This window comes from Carassius gibelio, chromosome A2, assembly GCF_023724105.1.
Source record: "Carassius gibelio isolate Cgi1373 ecotype wild population from Czech Republic chromosome A2, carGib1.2-hapl.c, whole genome shotgun sequence".
Taxonomy (NCBI): domain Eukaryota; kingdom Metazoa; phylum Chordata; class Actinopteri; order Cypriniformes; family Cyprinidae; genus Carassius; species Carassius gibelio.
Window position 1 is genome coordinate 17,768,959 of NC_068372.1, and position 18,593 is coordinate 17,787,551.

At 36.5% G+C, this 18,593-nt stretch overlaps 1 protein-coding gene and 1 pseudogene across 1 annotated transcript; both read right to left on the bottom strand.

The window, feature by feature from the left end:
• Positions 1–6,568: 6,568 nt before the first annotated feature.
• On the bottom strand, positions 6,569–11,862 carry LOC128029254 (dermatan-sulfate epimerase-like protein). Its single transcript, XM_052616916.1, has one exon. It carries the CDS (start codon positions 11,074–11,076, stop codon positions 7,498–7,500), a length of 3,579 nt encoding a protein of 1,192 aa, XP_052472876.1. The 5' UTR covers positions 11,077–11,862; the 3' UTR covers positions 6,569–7,497.
• An 817-nt stretch (positions 11,863–12,679) lies between these two features.
• Positions 12,680–17,768, bottom strand: LOC127939955 (protein disulfide-isomerase TMX3-like; annotated as a pseudogene).
• Between the last annotated feature and the right edge of the window lie 825 nt (positions 17,769–18,593).

Sequence of the window (18,593 nt, forward strand, 5' to 3'; positions counted from 1 at the left end):
TGCAGAATTATCTCCCTTGCGTGGGTTGTGCTCTGGCACGCCTCCAGCATGGATGAATCGAATGTTTTGAGGAGTATGTGTGGCAGTCAGTTATTTACTGTACTTCGCAATCACAGATTCTAGTCTACGTCTTGGAATATATGACCCAAATAAGAAACAAGTAACAAGCCTGCCACATTTGGTCTGATCAACTAAGGAAAAATAGATTAAAATAAATTGCGCTACCAATGGTGATTAAGCATAATGATCGGTTAGTATCATATCAAACAGTGCAAATTATTATTATTGTTAAATTATATTCTCAAATTATTAATGTTAACAACATCAGCATTGCGTGAATATGAGTAGATAGTGTGTATCAGTGTGTGATTTCAGGTTCTCTACAGTCTAATCTCTAATTGTGATGCAATGCCATGCTCGAATTTCCCACGAAAACCTACCTGTACCACTCAAATTAGAATTATAATCTTACCGCTGTGAATCAGGCTAAAGGCGATAGTTTTGAACACTTACCAAATGCAGATTTAAGCAAACACCATTTAAAGTGACTTATGAATTCAAGCATTAAAGTAACATAAAATGTATAAATATCAGATTTCACACTGTCACAAAATATTATGTAGTTTTATTTCACAAAACATATAATGCAATGCAACACAGTGATGACTGAGAGATGTAGAATTATTGTTGTCATATAAAATTTGATACTTGCTGATTTTTCTATAAAAATAAAAAAAGTATGGAAAATCGAGTGAACCTAAGTTGCTTTAGTCCAGTAAATGTTCATTTTGATATATTACTAACAATATAAAAGTCATTCTTAAGTTTAAATAAAAAAAGAAATCTAGGAATATTTCATAGAAAAAAACAACCTGAATCAAAACAACCTGAAAATTAAATTTATTTTTTTTTAGATTAAAATGCCTTTTACTTAATACAGTATCAACTATAAATCAGAGTACAAGAGCCCATGTAGAAAACTGTGAAGGTTTTTCAGCAAAGTTTTGATCATGTTGATAATTTAGAGGCCTTAGTTAGAAATTCATCCATCAAATATGACACAATATGATTTACAGGATAAAATATATAAAAACAATGAGCATTAAATGTAGAGTATCTACCAACAAGTATCAAAATATTCTAATATGTTCCTGTTGCATTGAAACTGGAAAGGTCGCCAATATTTCTGAAATCAGTAGGCAGGCTTATTGTGCATCGGCAAACTTGTAGAGCACGTCCTATAATTCTGTTCTCTGCAACTTCCCGCTCAGCCACGCAGCAGGCTGAAGTTACGCTACCTGCAGAGACAGTGTAGAACACGCAGTCTCCGCTCTAAAGGAGAACAGAAACACACTGAGATAGTTTAAGATGTATATGTCAAGGGGTTCTCAGGCTATTATGTTGTTATCAACACCAGTACATGTTTTCCTGGTAGGGAAAGACGCCTCAGGGAGGAGTAATAACTGTTTGAAAGCAAGGTTTAAAAGATAAATATGTAGTGTCCTCTGTTTGTTTGGTCTCAGTTCTTCTTTATATCTCCTTTGTACGATGGGTTATTGCACCACATACTTAATATATAAAGGTGTTTTGATAAATGCTTCCTTTACATTCATCCTCATCACATTTCACTAGCATGGCTGCAAAGAGATACGAATCACACCATCTACTTATACAACCAATGTTTCAATGGCAGCCACTACCAACATATGTGGTAAAAGTGGAGTACGACTGGCTGTGATTGATAGGTACACTGGAGTAGTTCTGGCCAACAGAGTGTGGCTCTCATTCAAACGACTGCCATACCACAGCATCTCTGTTTACTCTTAAGATTTACTAATGCTGTTTCTGCCACTAGCTCCCGGTGCACTGCTGAGACCCGACGCTCTCAAACGGAAAGCTTTCAGAGAGCTCAGTTTAGAGATCAAATGCTTGTGATCCCAAATTGCTTAGTGGTTACTGTATAAATAATACCAACCTGTGCCTCCTTGTCGTGACATTTTACATCTCGCCAAATGCTGAATAGTAGTCAATGTGACTCATATCTGTGATTTACAAATGTGTAGACATTTATACCATTTATATATATATATATATATATATATATATATATATATATATATATATATATATATATATATATATATATATATATATATATATATAAAAGATACATTGATATTATGAATGTTTTTTTTTTTTTTTTTACAAAGTCATTCTGATTTGTACCATCATGAGGATAAATAAATGATAACAGAAATATCACACAAGTTAGGGTCCAATGAGACAGAATGGATTTTTGCATTCCACTGCACTGCTTTTTCGTTGTTTTTCTATTTAAAGTGTGATATTTCCAGTCCATTGAAGAAGTTAACCATAAATTAGTCTACTGTTGAACGAAAATGGTTCCACACAAAGTCAAAGGATAATTAACTAGTAATGGAAACAAAACATTGCTTCTTGAAGCTTAAAACATTTACAAATCTTTTGTTTCAAAACAGTGGTTCGGAGTCTGTTTCAAACACACCAAATCACGTGATTTCAGCATACAATGATTTGCTATACAAGTTTTACACAACCTTGATTTTTTTATATGTAGATAAAATTTTATACTTTCATAAAAACATTTGCAATTGGTTTGTTAAAGGTGTTTGAGCAGAGGTTTCGCTGTATTTTAGACTGTTAAGTCTACAAAAAATTAGCCACATTTACATGGATACTTTTTGTTTCAATCTGAATGAAATCATTCTGATGATTTCGACATGCTCACACTGCATGGATATATAGAGTTTATCGCTGAACCGCATACTTACCATCCTCCTTTTGTTTTTAAAAACTTAATATTTATATTTATTATATATTACACTTAATATTTATCTATTTCAGGTCTGAATTAGGAGATGACAAGCATAATAAGTTTTATGCAATGATGCTTATATTAATATTAAGCAATAAAAATGGCTATCCCCACAGACTTTTAATCCGGATTTTAAACTGATTGTAATAGGAATACAATGCTCCATGTAAACGCACATATGGATCATTTTGCAAAGTAATTTTTTTCAGTTGATTAAGAATGTCAAAAAGCTTTGTTTTTCCTATCACGATCAACCTGTGCCCGTCTCAGAGCAACTCATTGCAGTGGTGTTTCTCAAGAAATCAGTGTTGGGGAACAAATCATTTGAGTAAATCAATGATTCATTCAAAAATACATTCACTGCATCTGAAAATGTATTACCATATATTAGGCAAAAAACAGTACGTAAAAAGAGTAGTATGTCAGAATTCATAGTATTTGAAAAACGGTATGCTAAAACTACCCGGATGACCTACTTCTACTGAGATTCTGGATTTGTGAATGACAGTGAAAGAAGTACCTACTGGACAGTATGTGATTTCGGATGCATATATATATATATATATATATATATATATATATATATATATAGATATATAGATATAGATATAGATATATTATATTTATTTATAGTTTTTTTTTTTTTAATGCTTCTATTGTCCTCATTTGTAAGTCGCTTTGGACAAAAGTGTCTGCTAAATGACTTAATGCAAGTGAATAATTCAGTGGGAACGTTAACTGTTAATTTTATTACCTTGTGAAACTCTCTCTTTTTGGATTGTGATTTTGTCATTGTAGTTTCTAGTTAGAAAGGTGTGTGCAGATGGGTGTAACAGGTAATTGCTGTCAGATTAGAGGGGTGTCAGACTGAATCTCTGGGGTCAAACCAATGGTTTTGAGAGAGTGACAGAGTAAAGCATTATTCTAGCATCTGCTAGAGTCTTTACGAGCACAGGTGAGAGCTGGAGAGATCTTGATGAAATATTAAAGGCCTGTGAGCTGACGCAGGGCCAGGACAAGGGCACTCAGGGGGCACTGTCTCCTTAATTACTGTGTGCTGTGTTTTCACTATTTCATTTGGGAAAAATCTCAGATTGAGGTTATGTTCAAATTGCCCTTCTTCTGCCACCGAGTGAACTGGACTACACTGCCCGGAGGACACAGCTCGCGATTTAATTAATGCTTGGGTGTGTTATGCCCTATGCTAGTAGGGGGTTTGACAAGTCATTAGATGATAATAATGGCCCCAATCTCAATTAAACAGCATATTTAAGAAACAATGGACACTAATCGATGGAATAAAGTTATAGTCAGAAGTATTTACTGTACAGTGTAAACAGTTCTTCACAGTAACGTTCATTATTTGCACAGATGAAATTAAGACACAATCTGACTAAAGGTCTATCAGTGTGCTGAGTTTTAGAGATTGGCATAGTTAAAGACCCAGCCATGGCTATTAGTGATATTTATCCCTCTCTCCACATGGTCTTCTGGAGCATTAATCCTCCAAAATGGAGTATAGATCCCACTTTATCCACTGTCTTAGAACAGTGTTACCTCACATTGTGTGTTCTGTATATCTCTTAATAGACTCATACTCTAGGTACTGAATAAGTAACTAGTAAAATAGTTATGCTAAAATAATATGTTGGAAGTACATCTAGTGAAACTTTTTTCAGTCACAAGAGAAAGTGTTAAAGGTCCACTGATCTTCTGGTCTAGAAGAGCTTGTTGTTGAAATTGATTAGCATTTAAATTGTATCTAGTTTGATTCAAAGGAGGAGAGCTGACAGACTTTGTTTGAAAGAAGCAGATTTATAAACAGATTTTGAAAAGTGTCCGAAAATGGATGCATTTCCACGCAACTCATTTCATGTCTTCTTCTAGGCCTGTGTATCCTCCACCCCCGGAACCCGGTCTGTTGTCTGAAGTCCTCTTTGGGCTGTCATTAATCACTTATCATATTTTTAGTTCATAGTATTCAACAGTGCATTCATCAACTTCATGAGGCTTCTCCTCTTTTAGGAGAAGCCTGAACTATGAGGTTTGATCTTAGTTACTAATTTTATAATATGATCCATTTATCTGTGTAAATTGAACATCCACTAAAGCCGCATGACCATAAACTGAATGAACTTCGTTCATCTTCTCCTTTCCGAGACCATGTGCATTCTTCATTGTAATGGATAATGCTAAAACATGTTCCTATCAGTATGCTCTTTCCAAGGGCTTGACATTAAGAAGAATAAATAGCACTGGTTTCACAACACAATCTAATTCATCAAAGTCGCTGCCACGGGACATGCCCAGTGTGAATGATCAAACACTAGCTGGGCTTTTGGCAAATGCTGAAGGCACCGGTGCATTTCAAGGTACAAGAACTGTCTGCTAATCAGGAATACTATCAATCCATTTCATGAGACGCATTAGAAGGCCACGGTTCTAGGGTTTCAATACAATAATCTGAAACCAATTGAGTTTTTCTGGCAAAATCCAGTGAGCTAGGATCAAGGCATGATTTGTTCATTAGAATGCATGAGCTGTTGCTGTAACTCTGTATTTAACACACTATCACTGTTTGGTTCTTATGAATTAAACAGATTAGCAAGTATTAGGTTAGCACCTAGGAAACCACAGGAAGACTCAATGCACTGTTTAAGGCCTTGTGCATCTCAGCCTTGTAAGTGCAAATGACAAGTATTTTGGAGTGTAAAAAGGAAATGTTTAGTTGACAACAATGAGCAAGGTTTTTTTCAAGTCCCTACATGATTTGCTGCTGATAGTAGTGAAATACTGGCTACTGATGATACATTTCTGCTCAAGAGCATGTTGTAGGATCTTTATTTATCTGCTGCCCTCTGCTGACGACATTTTTTTATTAAATGCTTTAAATCGTAGCAAGAATCCTTCATTCTCATCTTTTGTGATGTGACGTCTGTTACTGATTTACTCAATTAATTTGTATCCCCAGAAGCCAGCTAACACTGTTTTAACTCCAATGTGCTAATTTAATTAATTAATTAACAAATGTGTTATGTAGCAATGGTGTTATCCACTTAAAAGCAAAAAGGAAGAAGTTTATGTACTGAAAAGAGGAAAATAACATTTAAAGGAAAATACATTTTCCTAACCTGCCTTTATCAGTCAAATTTGTTTGAACAATATCAAATACAGCATCAAGTTTAATGTGGTTATACATTAATGTACATTTTCCTTTATGGTGCAAATAAAAAAGTTCATGTTACACTGTGTTTATGCCGTGCATCATATTTTTACTTCTTGTTTTCAGAAACTCCTTTATGCCAATCATATAAAATAATAATAATAATAATAATAATAATAATAATAATAATAATAATAATAGACACCATATGGTACACATTCTGGGGAACTACACAGCAATATGGCGTTATGTACAAACTGGTTCTACTTGCATTTAGCATTTTACTTAATATTCTTCATGCAGACTATATTCTATGAAGAATTGCTTGCTGAGTTTAGTCCGAAAGCATGCTGCCCCCCCCCCCCCCCACACACACACACAGGGACAAACAAAAAAGCAGCCTTTGCAAATGTTTTTAAAAATATTATATAAATTGTCGTTATTTTCCTCCATTTCAGTTATCCCACAGTGATGATTACTCTCCATATGCATGTGGTACCATGGAAAATCCATTTGCATTGTGGCTTTTAAAACATTTCACATTAGTTGTCTCTTAAAACTGCATTAAAAATGTACCCATTAAGATGAGAAATATGACATTTCATGGTTTTACTTGTTTGGATTATTAGATGTTCTATTTATGATTACATCATAAGTGAAACATAACATTTTCAGAAAAGTAAGATGGATTTGCTACTGGTTTTTAATATATAGTTTATATAGGGATGCAAAGAAAACAGAAAAACATACATTCACATACAAAAATATTCAATAGACAATTAATGTGTCAAGACACTTTTTCCCTTCAAGTCAATAAACGGATTTGATTGTACAGTCACAGAGTGAACACGTTTTGCACATTTATACACTGGTACCTCATCATATTAGGTCATACTTTTCTTATTTCAGCAAACTATTTATTTTCTGCATTCAGGCCCCATCTTCCTTGTTGGGCCATTGGAATCCTAACATTCCCCACCGTTACAGCACCCCTTGGATGAGGCAGACTCACAACTATGGGATTTTTAAACATTACTCTTCTAAATACAAATAATAAGGTCTCTTGGTGGAAAAATGACTATGCAAATTACATTCAGTTTGCTTATAAAAACATGACTACAATAACATATCTCACAACGTAACACTGAAAAAATACTGTTAGCCAGCCATCTGGTGAGAAATACCATATTTTCGTCTCCCAGTCAAACTGGATGTTTTTGTGATCCAAGTTTTGCATCTGTTCCCCATCTTCAATGGTGAGTAATCACTTTTTGTTCTTTAGAACATCTAAACATTCTAGCCCCAGTTTTGTCTGTAAAATTTAAATAATACATAAACATTGCCTAAATATACTCAGAGCACAAAACAATTGGTCATATGACTTTGCAGAAAAGGCAACACTTGTTATTTGTCATGCTGACAAAGCCTACTTCCCCCCAAAATATAACCTTCAGGCACAGTATGAAAAATGCAAAAAAGTTTACAGAAATGAATGCCTGACTGTATGTCTTTTATAACCCAGCCTCTCCATCACAGGCCAGCATGTGTCTTCAATGAGTTTAATCTCATCTACAGCCATATTCTCCTTCCAAATGTTGATTTTGGCAGGTGATATATCCCCTTCATATATCAGATTATACAGATTTGTGGACGCGGCGAATGTCAGCTGGTTTAACGCAGCTGGTGCAACGGGGATTCCAAGAAAGTTATGTATTTTTCTCGCTGTCTCTTCAGGAAAATATACAACATCTTCAAATCTGACTATAAGGTAAGTGTGTGGGGGGAGGCCAGCGCTCACCTTGAGTCCGGCTGAATTGTGAGCCAGCCATAGCTGAGCTAGAAGCTGTACAGGGTTTGGATCTGGCTGGGAGAGGATCTTCTTTAAAGGAAGGAATTGTGAGTCCACTATAGCACAGCCCTGATCCACACCATCAGTGTTCTGCTTAAAAATGTTAACGATGTGTCTTTTAATGTTCTTACGTGAATACAGACTTGGCTTGCTGCTGTAGAGCATGAGATAAATCCATGCACGTGGGTCTCGTACCACATGAACTGAGCGAAGTGAGCGACCTATGACCTCTTGAAGATACGGCAGCTTCAAGAACCAGCCTTCACTGCCCATGTTCAGCACAGGCCGGGCATTTGGATACTTCACCAGGTGCTGCCTGAGCTCTTGTATGTATCCGATGTCCATATGGGTACTCTTGCCGCCCCCTGTCCTCATTTGCCCTGACAGCAGCATTCTTCTCTTTCTTTGTCCTTTTTCTTTGACATTATTTTCTATTTCATCATTGCTCTGGTGCAATTGAATATTTTGCAGGTGTAGTTTCACATTGTGAACTATGGAATGGAACCATCCCTGAATGACTCGAAATCGTCCATTTTGCGCATCTGCTTTGGACCACTCGCAAGCGTCCACCAGAGATACGAAAGGAGATATGGGGAACCTAAGGTAGGCCGAAGGGATCCGGAGGAATACAAAGTCAGAGCTATTATCGAAAAGGTGCTGGAGGATCTCCGCGCCCGAGCCTGGCATGGATGTGATGGTGACGATGGGCAGGAGGTCACGGACGCTAGAGTCTGTTCCATCATATATGTTGCGGTCTTTTGGTTTAACATTGCACAAGAGCTGATCGCAGCCATAAAAATGATACAAAAGTTCAGTCACCCACAATAACAGCATACAGACCAGAGTGCAATGAATTAGCATATTGAACGACATATGAAACTTCCTTTTCTTCATTACGTAACCAAAAGCAAGACATAGAGTCAGTACCACAGAGATGTTAACCACCAATCCAAAGTCAAACACAGAATCTTTTGTGACTTGACTTGGCAAGGTTTTAATCCCCCGGCCAAACTGAACTATTCTTCTGCTGTCTTCTGTTTTAGCAAAGCCTGCAAAGCCCAAGTAGTCATGTCTAGCCTCAATGTCTTCGTAGTTTGTTACAATTGACACAACAGTTTCTGTGTCATTAAGAGTCACTGATATTTTTACTCCATTTTTACTGTTGTCTATGAATCTACAGTCCGAGACCTTGGCGTATGGGCCATGCATCAAATAAGCCACTCTAGTGACAGGTTTCTCCATGGGAAAGGTCACGTTTATGTACTGCGTCCATCTCTTTTTGAATTCGGCAGCCTGTTCTGCCTCTTGTATCTGGGCAACGGGGCTGGATCCTTGAGCGTCCAGCCAGAACATTTTGTAATGTGCATCCCACACATCCATCAGAGCCCCATTGTATCTTCCAAATGATCTGTGAGGAACATACCTGAGATCAATGTCAAGGTTGTGAAAGAACGCACTGAGAGAATTGAGAGGGGAGTGCTCGTGTTTCTCAATGTGGTCCAGAACAAGTAATGTTTGAGAGTTGAGAAGCACAAGGGCCCGATACACACTCTTTAGCTTCATGGCAGATGAATAGGCCGACACAGATTCTCCACTCACAAACAAAATGTCCTGATGCGATGAAGCTGCAATGACCTCCCCAGCGGTATCCCCGACTTCCTTTTCTCCCCATCGTAACCACTTTGAACATTCCCCCAACTGTCCTTCCCATGGCTGATTACACTGGCTGGTGGGTGAGGGGGAAAACACCAGCACGTTGTTAAGATAGCTGTATTTAGGACCATACAAGGCCTCAGAGACAAACACCTGTCCATTTGGTGCAAAAGTAAATGAGTTTTGATCAGGGTGCTCGTGCCCGGGGTTAAAGTTCGTCCAGCCTTCTAACCAAGAGTACGGTTGTGCATGGACAATATCATACACCGCTCGCCCTCCTAATTTTCCAGATTTAAATGACACAAAAGTATTACCCTTAGTTTGTGGTAACCCTGCTCCATACGTCACCACACCCCAGTTGGAGAAAATGTGCATGGTTGCTTTATTAAAGTTAGGTGGAGGCTGTTGAGTTAAGTCAGAGTCATACCATATGTACTCTGTGTGTAAAGTTGCCCAGCGTTGGGCTGCTGATTGCACCATGGGTCCATCTTTAGGACGATGATTCCTAATCTGCTCTGCCAGCCAGTTTCCTGAGCCATTTCGGAGCACGTATGCATCCAAAAACACAAGCTGGCTCTCTGGCCCATAGAACCAGTTGTAATTGGAGTCTGCAATGCCAACTGTTCTTTGAAATCCAGGAAGCAGTGTAGCAAAGTAAAACATGAAGTGAGCTCTGAGCCAGTTGTTCTGTGTGTTGTCTATCTGAAAATGACGCAATGCTAAGTAAACATACTGGGTGATGGATTTTGCTGTGTAGCTACCGTATGCAACACCTTCATCAAGAGAGCCATCGACAATGTGGCTCAGAAGGAACATGGTCTTTTCCATATAGTTGACTGATATTTGTTTCCATATCATGGTCTCTGGGTCATTATGTTCCCCCACCACAAGAGCACCAATGAGAATGGCTAGTATGTTAGTTGTCTGGTGGTTCTGTAGAAATTGTTTCCCCCATCCTCTGTGCTTGGAAAGCTCGAATAGCTCCTCTGTAACAGATCGTATTTTCTTGAGATATCGCAGTCTTCTCCGGGTGTCAAGAAAGGTGTAAATGAAATCATACGCTGTGGCAAACCCAGTGAGAGAGTGGGCTATTGGGACCTCATCATTTGGTGCGCTGGACACCGTCCAATCTGGGTACTCCACCATTCGGTCCATGTACTCAATCAAAAATTGAGAGGCGGTAGCATCCTCAGGTTGAAGCAGACAGTATAGTGCAAGGGGGGGCAAATTGTTACCATAGATCTCATTCCATTTCTTTCCGAAATCCTCATGGCTCACCGGAGGCTGGTAAACAGCTGCACTGGATAACATAATAGAAACAGCATTTTGAATAGCTTTAAATATGTGTCTATGCGTGGTGGTGGCCCTCTGTTTCATCAAACGCAATTCTGTCTGATCAAAGTATAGCTTGGGGTGAAGATGTGAGGACAAGGTGGTATTGTCTGTTTGGTGTTCATTCAAAGGCGCATATCTGTCTGAGGCAGACGAAATTCCACAGAAAGTCAGTCCCACAGCCAAGACACAGAGCAAAACCGCAGACCTCTGCATGTTCTCCATGACCACGATCCAAGAAACAGATGTGCTGCTTTTCTCTTCAAAAGCTCCTCCTCCAAAGCGACCAAAAATGTGTTATTAGTCCAACTTATACTCACGTGAAGAGCTGCAGATATTTTTTTTTATTTATTTCAGGCAAAAATCCAAATGACAATGGCGGTTTTTATGTAGCCAGCAGGGAGCGTTCACATTTCCTTGAGAACACATTCTTTTAACTCCCATAGACGGTTATCCGTCTAAACTAAAACTTGATAAACCCACGCAAAACAAAATTATTTCGCCTTTATTTCCGTATTATTTAGACGGATGAAAATGATGTCAGTCTCGCTATTTGAAACGATGTCCGCACTAGATGTCATAACGGAAATATAATCAAATAAATGCAGACTCTGTGTCAAAGAAACTTCCGTTTTCAGAATCCGACATTACTAGTTTGATCCTTTGATCCAGCGGGTCTCATGGAAGACAGTTTTCCAGAAAGTTGCAGCGTTCGGCAGTAACGTTCCACAGAACCTTGTGAAGTGACTCTTAACGCCTTTTAATCATCTTGTGACACGAAAATGCGAGATAATCCATTAATCCACTTTAAGGTGAAGGAAATGTCCCGCTTACTGCGTCGTTTGTCTAAGTGCTGATGTTTTGTCATCTGAAGGAAAGACAGACAGAATCCAAAATGTCATTTCAATGTCACTTTTAAGGCTCTATGGTTACATTTCCTCCATTAACTTTGTCTTCTGTCAAAAAAAAAAAAAACTGTGTTACAAGGCAAGTCGCTTTTTCTAACTTCCAAGTTATGTTGTACAACTATCAGTCGGCATTTGCATTTTTAATATGGTCGATAGATGGCGGCGTAATATCACATGAGTGGTTTTATTTAACATTGGCAGCATTCAGGTATTTGTTATACAAATATAAAGTAAATTTTATATCAAATATTTAATATAGTAAACGCAGAATAGTCCGAATTTAGTTTGAGTTTAGTTTTACTTTTAAGAAGAAAGCTCAAAATGATGAGTTGAGAAGCATGCACACTCTTTCAAACTTACAAAAGTATTGAAAAAAATACACAGGGAGCTCCAATGGAAAGCACAATAACAAAAGTAGCATAAATGTGAATAAAGGTGGAGTACATCATAGAGTGGGTATGTCTATATAGAAAAGACTCATTTAAAATAATCAAATTTTGTTGCTTTGCAGCCAGAAATGAAGTTTTTGAAATGAAGAACACAGTTTTTATTTTATCACGCTGTATTTGCTATATTGCAACTTAACCATTACTATAACACCAACATGTCAGGAAAATAAATAAACAATCACTGAGTTGGAAAATGTTCACCCCCTTGTGTCCATATTTTGTTGAACCACCTTTTGCTTTAAATACAACAGATTTTAGTCTGTTGGGATCGGTCTCTGTCTCTACTAACTTTTGACATTTATGTACACTGGGAAGACAATTTATAAAAAATGGAAAAACAATATTATATTTAATGATATGTTAAAGATTACCATGATCCTAAGCAAACAGTAAACATGTTAATCCTCTTTCTTTCTGAGGTTTTTCTATGTCGTCAGGCTGCATTTCTTTTGCCTTCCTCACATGTGCATCTTAAGCAGGACTTGCTGTAGCTCCTTCCACAGGTTTCTCATCATCTGCTGGCACAGCAGTACATGTACCCCAGGTAACCAGCACAACTATACCCACTGGTAGTCCAAACACAAAACAGGAGAAGAATAGAGCAGCCTGGAACATCGACTGAGATCAGGAAGATTTATATTAGTTACTAGGACAACAGTGACCTAAACCTCAAGTAAGGCTTTGGCTTTGGGGTGTAAAAAATGAAATAAGAATCAATCCTTCTTCAAAAATAATAAAGACTGTTAGTTAGTCCACCACAGTAGACCGTGCTTTATTAAAAACTCATTTAGTGTGCTGCAGAAATCCATTTCCTCCGAGTAGCTGATTGGGGGGGATTACCAGTTAACCAAACTGGTAATCACTTGGAGAAATAAAATAATAATAATAAAAAAATTTATAATATATGTATACACACACACACACACAATATATAAAAAATGTTATACATTTAAATATATACATTTACATTTGCCATGACTCTGTATTCAGTTGACAGCCTTTCCATCAGAGTTTTGTAACTAAAGAGATTGATTTTGAGTGTTAGAGTGGGAAATAGTGAGAATTTTTTTTTAAATAAACATATTTTCTAATGTTGCTTAATGAATGCATTTTTTCAGACGGATTGTTCTCATCTACTACTGCCAAAGCCACAAGTTTACCTTTGAGGGAAGAGTGAGAAGTGTACAGCAATACACTAAATTATGTATGAACGCAAAGCTCACGTAATCATAATATGTTAAAGCATCATTTTCATACATAAATACTAGATCTTGACAGAAAGTCGTCATGCCAGTTATGTTTTATCACCTAGTGGCAAAAAAATATAGCAATCACAAAAAAACGGTGTTAATCAATGGTGCAATTTGTTTACTATAAAGGGTATAGGAAATTAAGATATATATATATATATATATATATATATATATATATATATATATATATGTGTGTGTGTGTGTGTGTGTGTGTGTGTGTGTGTGTGTGTGTGTGTGTGTGTGTGTGCGTGCGTGCGTGCATGTGTGCGTGTGTGTGTGTGTGTGTGTGTGTGTGTGTGCTATTGTTTTTGAGACATATCAGGACACAACTCTGTATAATGACATGGGTATGACACAGGTATTACTAGGAGAGGGTGACTTATGAGGACATAACCCATTTCCTCTTTTTCAAAACGCTTATAAATCATACAGAATTCGTTTATTTGAGAAAGTAAAAATGCACAAAGTTTCCTGTGAGGCTTAGGGTTAGGTGTAGGGTTGGTGAAGGGCGATAGAATATACAGTTTGTACAGTATAAAAACCATTACACCTATGGGATGTCCCCACTTTTCACGAAAACAAACATGTGTGTGTGTGTGTGTGTGTGTGTGTGTTTATAAAGAAAAACAGGCTTACTTATTTCTCCCATGTGATACATCTGATACATCTGATTAATTGATAGCAATTTGGAAGTAAGAGGGAAAACGTTCTCGATTTAAGGTTCTTGGTAACACTTTACTGTCTCTGTATTCTCTTTTTAGGATCATTATTATTATTATTACAATAGTATGTGTTCCAAAGACGAATGGAGCTTTTATAGGTTAGTAACGACATGGGGGTAAGTGATTAATGACAAAATAATAATTTTAGGGTGGAGAATGCCTTTAAAATATATATATATATCTATATATAACAGTGACAACACCATAGCTGGCCATAATGTGCACTATACAAAATTAAAAAAAATCCTAAGCCTTTAAATTGTACAATTATAATTAAATTTGTATTTTAGGTAACCTGTAAGATGATGATACATAACATCTCCTGCAGATGCCACATTCTACACCTTGTCTTTTAACCCTGCTACATGGATGTGCTAACTATTCATATCATGGAGGACTAGTCCGACAGCGCAGTGTTTTGGGTCCAGGTTCAGTGTGCTGATCCCTTCCTGCTAAACTACTGGCTTAAAAAGACCTTCTTTAACAATGGTGAAGTCCAGCAGATCAACACCCTGAGGATAAATTGCTATCGTGGGTTAGTGTTTGTTTTGAGGGTGCTGCATCGTTCTTCACGCCTCCCTAATTCTCATTATTGGTGCCCTTTCCTAGTGACACTCTGCCTCGATGCCCTGGCATTTCACTACCACCTCCCCTTTGTTCCCCAGTGGAACGGCACCCTTCGAGAGGCGATGACAGGAAACAGCCTGGAGCTCAGACGCTGAGAGACTATGAGATTTTACTGCTTACAGATCCTATTAGTTTCAGATGTTTGCTTAATAAAGTGATGCACTGCAAGTAGTACATCAAACTATTGTAAAGGTAGTTAGTGCCGTCTTTGAACACAGCAATGCGGGAACATCCCGTAGAGTGACCGCCTATGGAGAAAATCAGTAATGAACTGAATCTGTTTTTTTATTTGTTTTTAAGAAGCTGATTATTTTACAGAGGTATTTTACTCAGATAAGTGAGATATCAGATAAGTGGGAGAACTTCCTCAGATGCTGTAAAAAAATATGTGTGGATAATAAACTCAGTAGCAGCTTTGTAGTATTCCTTCTGTTTGAAAAAGAAAAATAATGTACATTACATTTCACTAGTAGTATATTATACTAACCAAATCAAACCTATTCACAATGTTTAGAAAACAATAAAACTTTAAAATAAAATCCTATCCAGTAGCAGTGCTAGTTGTGAACTCATGCTCCAGTGTTCAATAGTTTGTGTTTCATTCCTGTTCCATCATAATCAATTCGCTCTATGTAAATGTGACCGAAATTCATTTTACATAATGTTTATCTTAAGGAGCGACTCCCCTCCAATGTAAATGTAGATTAGATCATGATGACTCATAACATGCTGGAACAACTGAACACTAGAGAGTGGTCTTATCACAGGTCTTGATTAAAGAAAAAAAGGTCAAGGGGGTAACATGAGGAGAATTACAACCAGCAACGAGATGAGACTAAAACCTATGCAGCACACGAAAGACACAAGGCAGTTCATTATGGTGAAATTTACCACAAAATTACCCTGAAACTCTGTTTGTGAATTTAATAATAGCATCCTTTGTTCTAGAACGGTCCTTTGTAGTCAAAAGACAGATCTCCTTTTAACCTTATTAAAAGAACAGAACCGAGTCAAATACATCATACAGCATTAACAATTCTTGGCTATTAATAATATGTTTCTGTGTGTGTGTGTGTGTGTGTGTGTGTGTGTGTGTGTGTGTGTGTCTATATATATGAAGAGTTCAGATGCAGAAGCCTCTAAATGCCATCTGAGATTTTCATCTAAAATTAGGATTTTTATCAAGCTCCTATGCTTAGGTTGTGTCATTTTACTTTAATTGCAATGTGCAGGTCCTTTTCCAGGCTATTAAAGTTTAATAACTGAACATAAATATAGGAGCCTGATAAAAATCCTAATTTTAGATGAAAATTTCAGATGGCACTTAAAGGCTTTTGCATCTGAACCCTTCATATATATATATATATATATATATATATATATATATATATATATATATATATATATATATATATATATATATATATATATATATACATGATGATTTGGCATTAACTCACAGTTTTATGGTTGGATATCCATGAATATTAAACTGAAGCAATACCTAAATAGAGAGATTAAGCATTATAGTTTTTGCAAGCATTATTTCTGTTTATTGTATTTATAAATCAGTAAACAAACATTATATTGGAGGGAACAATAGCAGGTACTATTCATGTTATTAGCTAAAGCGTTATGTTAGCTATACCATTAGCAAATCACAATTAATAATTGTTAATTAGCTTTGATTAAAAAAAAAAAAAAAAAAAAAAAAACAGTCTAGTCTAGTCTAATTAATAGCAGAGTGTATTCATGGCGGGGAGTAAAACACAAGACATGGGCTACATTTCATTTACCCAGAAAGCTTATGTGTAAACTTAAAATTAAGAAGATTATGCAGTCGGAAGACAATGGCAGCAAAAGGCAGACACTGAACAAGCTAATTCCAAGCAACTAAAGAGATTTCTAATTGCTGGAATGCAATACATGCCATATGGCCATCTGGTTAACAAGATACAGACTCAACGCAGACTATGTATACAATTCAACGATTTGAGTCTCATGAACTAATCCCATTAAACAGCAGGTAAGCCTATCCTGCAATTTAAGTAGCAAACTAATTGGTTGCTAAGCAATGGCCTGGTGCAGCATTACCATTACTGTCATCTCAAACCAAACTACAACAGGAGACATCTAGAGGGGGTACGGCACAACTGCAGTTTTTGCTAAGCTAATGTATGATTTTGGTATGCAATCAATGTAATTAAAGCTTTCCAACATGCACACTTTTACAGACATGTGAACTGAACACACTTGAGTGCACTGTAGTATCAATCTTGCCAACATTAACAGTAGAGCCCATACTCTTCAGCTCTGCACCAACTTCATACCATATTGACTCAAATGTGTGACAGTATTGCCACCATGGTGCATCAAAAAAGCATGATATCACACACCGGGCATGACACAAATTTACAAAGTAAACATATTACACAACATAAAACTGCATAAAATAAACTGCACTCTCACCTCCACCAGCCAGAATTAATTTTTTAGGTATTCCTTAAACCTGTAAAAGGGAAATGTTTAATGCAGTCAGTCACACACACACACACACACACACACACACACACACACACACACACACACACACACACACGTATATGTATGTATGTATGTATGTATGTATGTATAAGCAATAAGTAATGACAAACCACAGGCCTTAACAAATTAGACCCTTTTAGCTGTTACTATTTACAAAGCAGCAGGGCTTGTGTGCCTTATTACTTTTAAAAAAATGGTTCCAACATAATAAATATAGTTGTGATAAAGAATATTAAAACACAAATTTCCATCAAACCCACTTTTCATCAAGTGGACTCATTAAGTGCAATTTCTTCCAGTAGATCTCCACACGTTGCTATGCAGCACAAATAACGACGCTGCACTGACAACACATTCACTACTAAAGCAATTTTTATCCATGTAGAACACTTACGTGTCATTGAGCTCCTCCATCCTGACACCATACAAAGTCCCTTACATCATAACATGTTCTGTGATAAAACTACTGTTAAATCTTTAAATAATTTGATCACTAACTAAAACTCTCCCATTATTTAATAGAAAATTTACATTTTAATTAAATTATTTCTCCCATTATTATTATTATTATTATTATTATTATTATTATTATTATTATTATTATTATTATATTGTTCTTGTTGTCATTACTCCCTTTTATTTAGATGTCTTTAACTGTACTTAAGTCAAAACAAATAAATTAATTATTGATTTGGCTTAAGGGTAAATTAAGGGGCAGGAATCAACAGTTTAATTCTAAGAAATGAATTAAGCAACATGTAGTTGCATCCAGGTAGCCTATATTTAAAAAAGATAATAGTGCATTGTAATATACATTGTATCAGTTGATTAATTTAAATGTTTGAACGTTTAATATAAAGTAGGTAAATTAGTGTTGTTGTTGTTTTTGTTGTTGTTGTTATACAATTGGCAACTCTATTGCAAACTGTTTTTAGTATGGTAATTTAATTTTAATTTTACCTGCTGTAGTATTCACTGGAAAGAAAAAAAGGATTATTTCTCTCCCGAAAGATGGCGCCATATTAATCCAGCTACCACATTTTTTATTAGAAAATAAGTGGGCGTCCTTACATTGATCCTGTGTTCAATACAATTTACGAACAGTGGATTTGTCGTTTGGTTTAACAATTTCTAACGAATTAAATGCTGTAAATGTTGTCAGTGAATTTGTTTTCCTCAGCTGTTTATTGTTCTTACAATTGTTTTCGATCCCATAATAGCATGTAATGCATTCAAAGC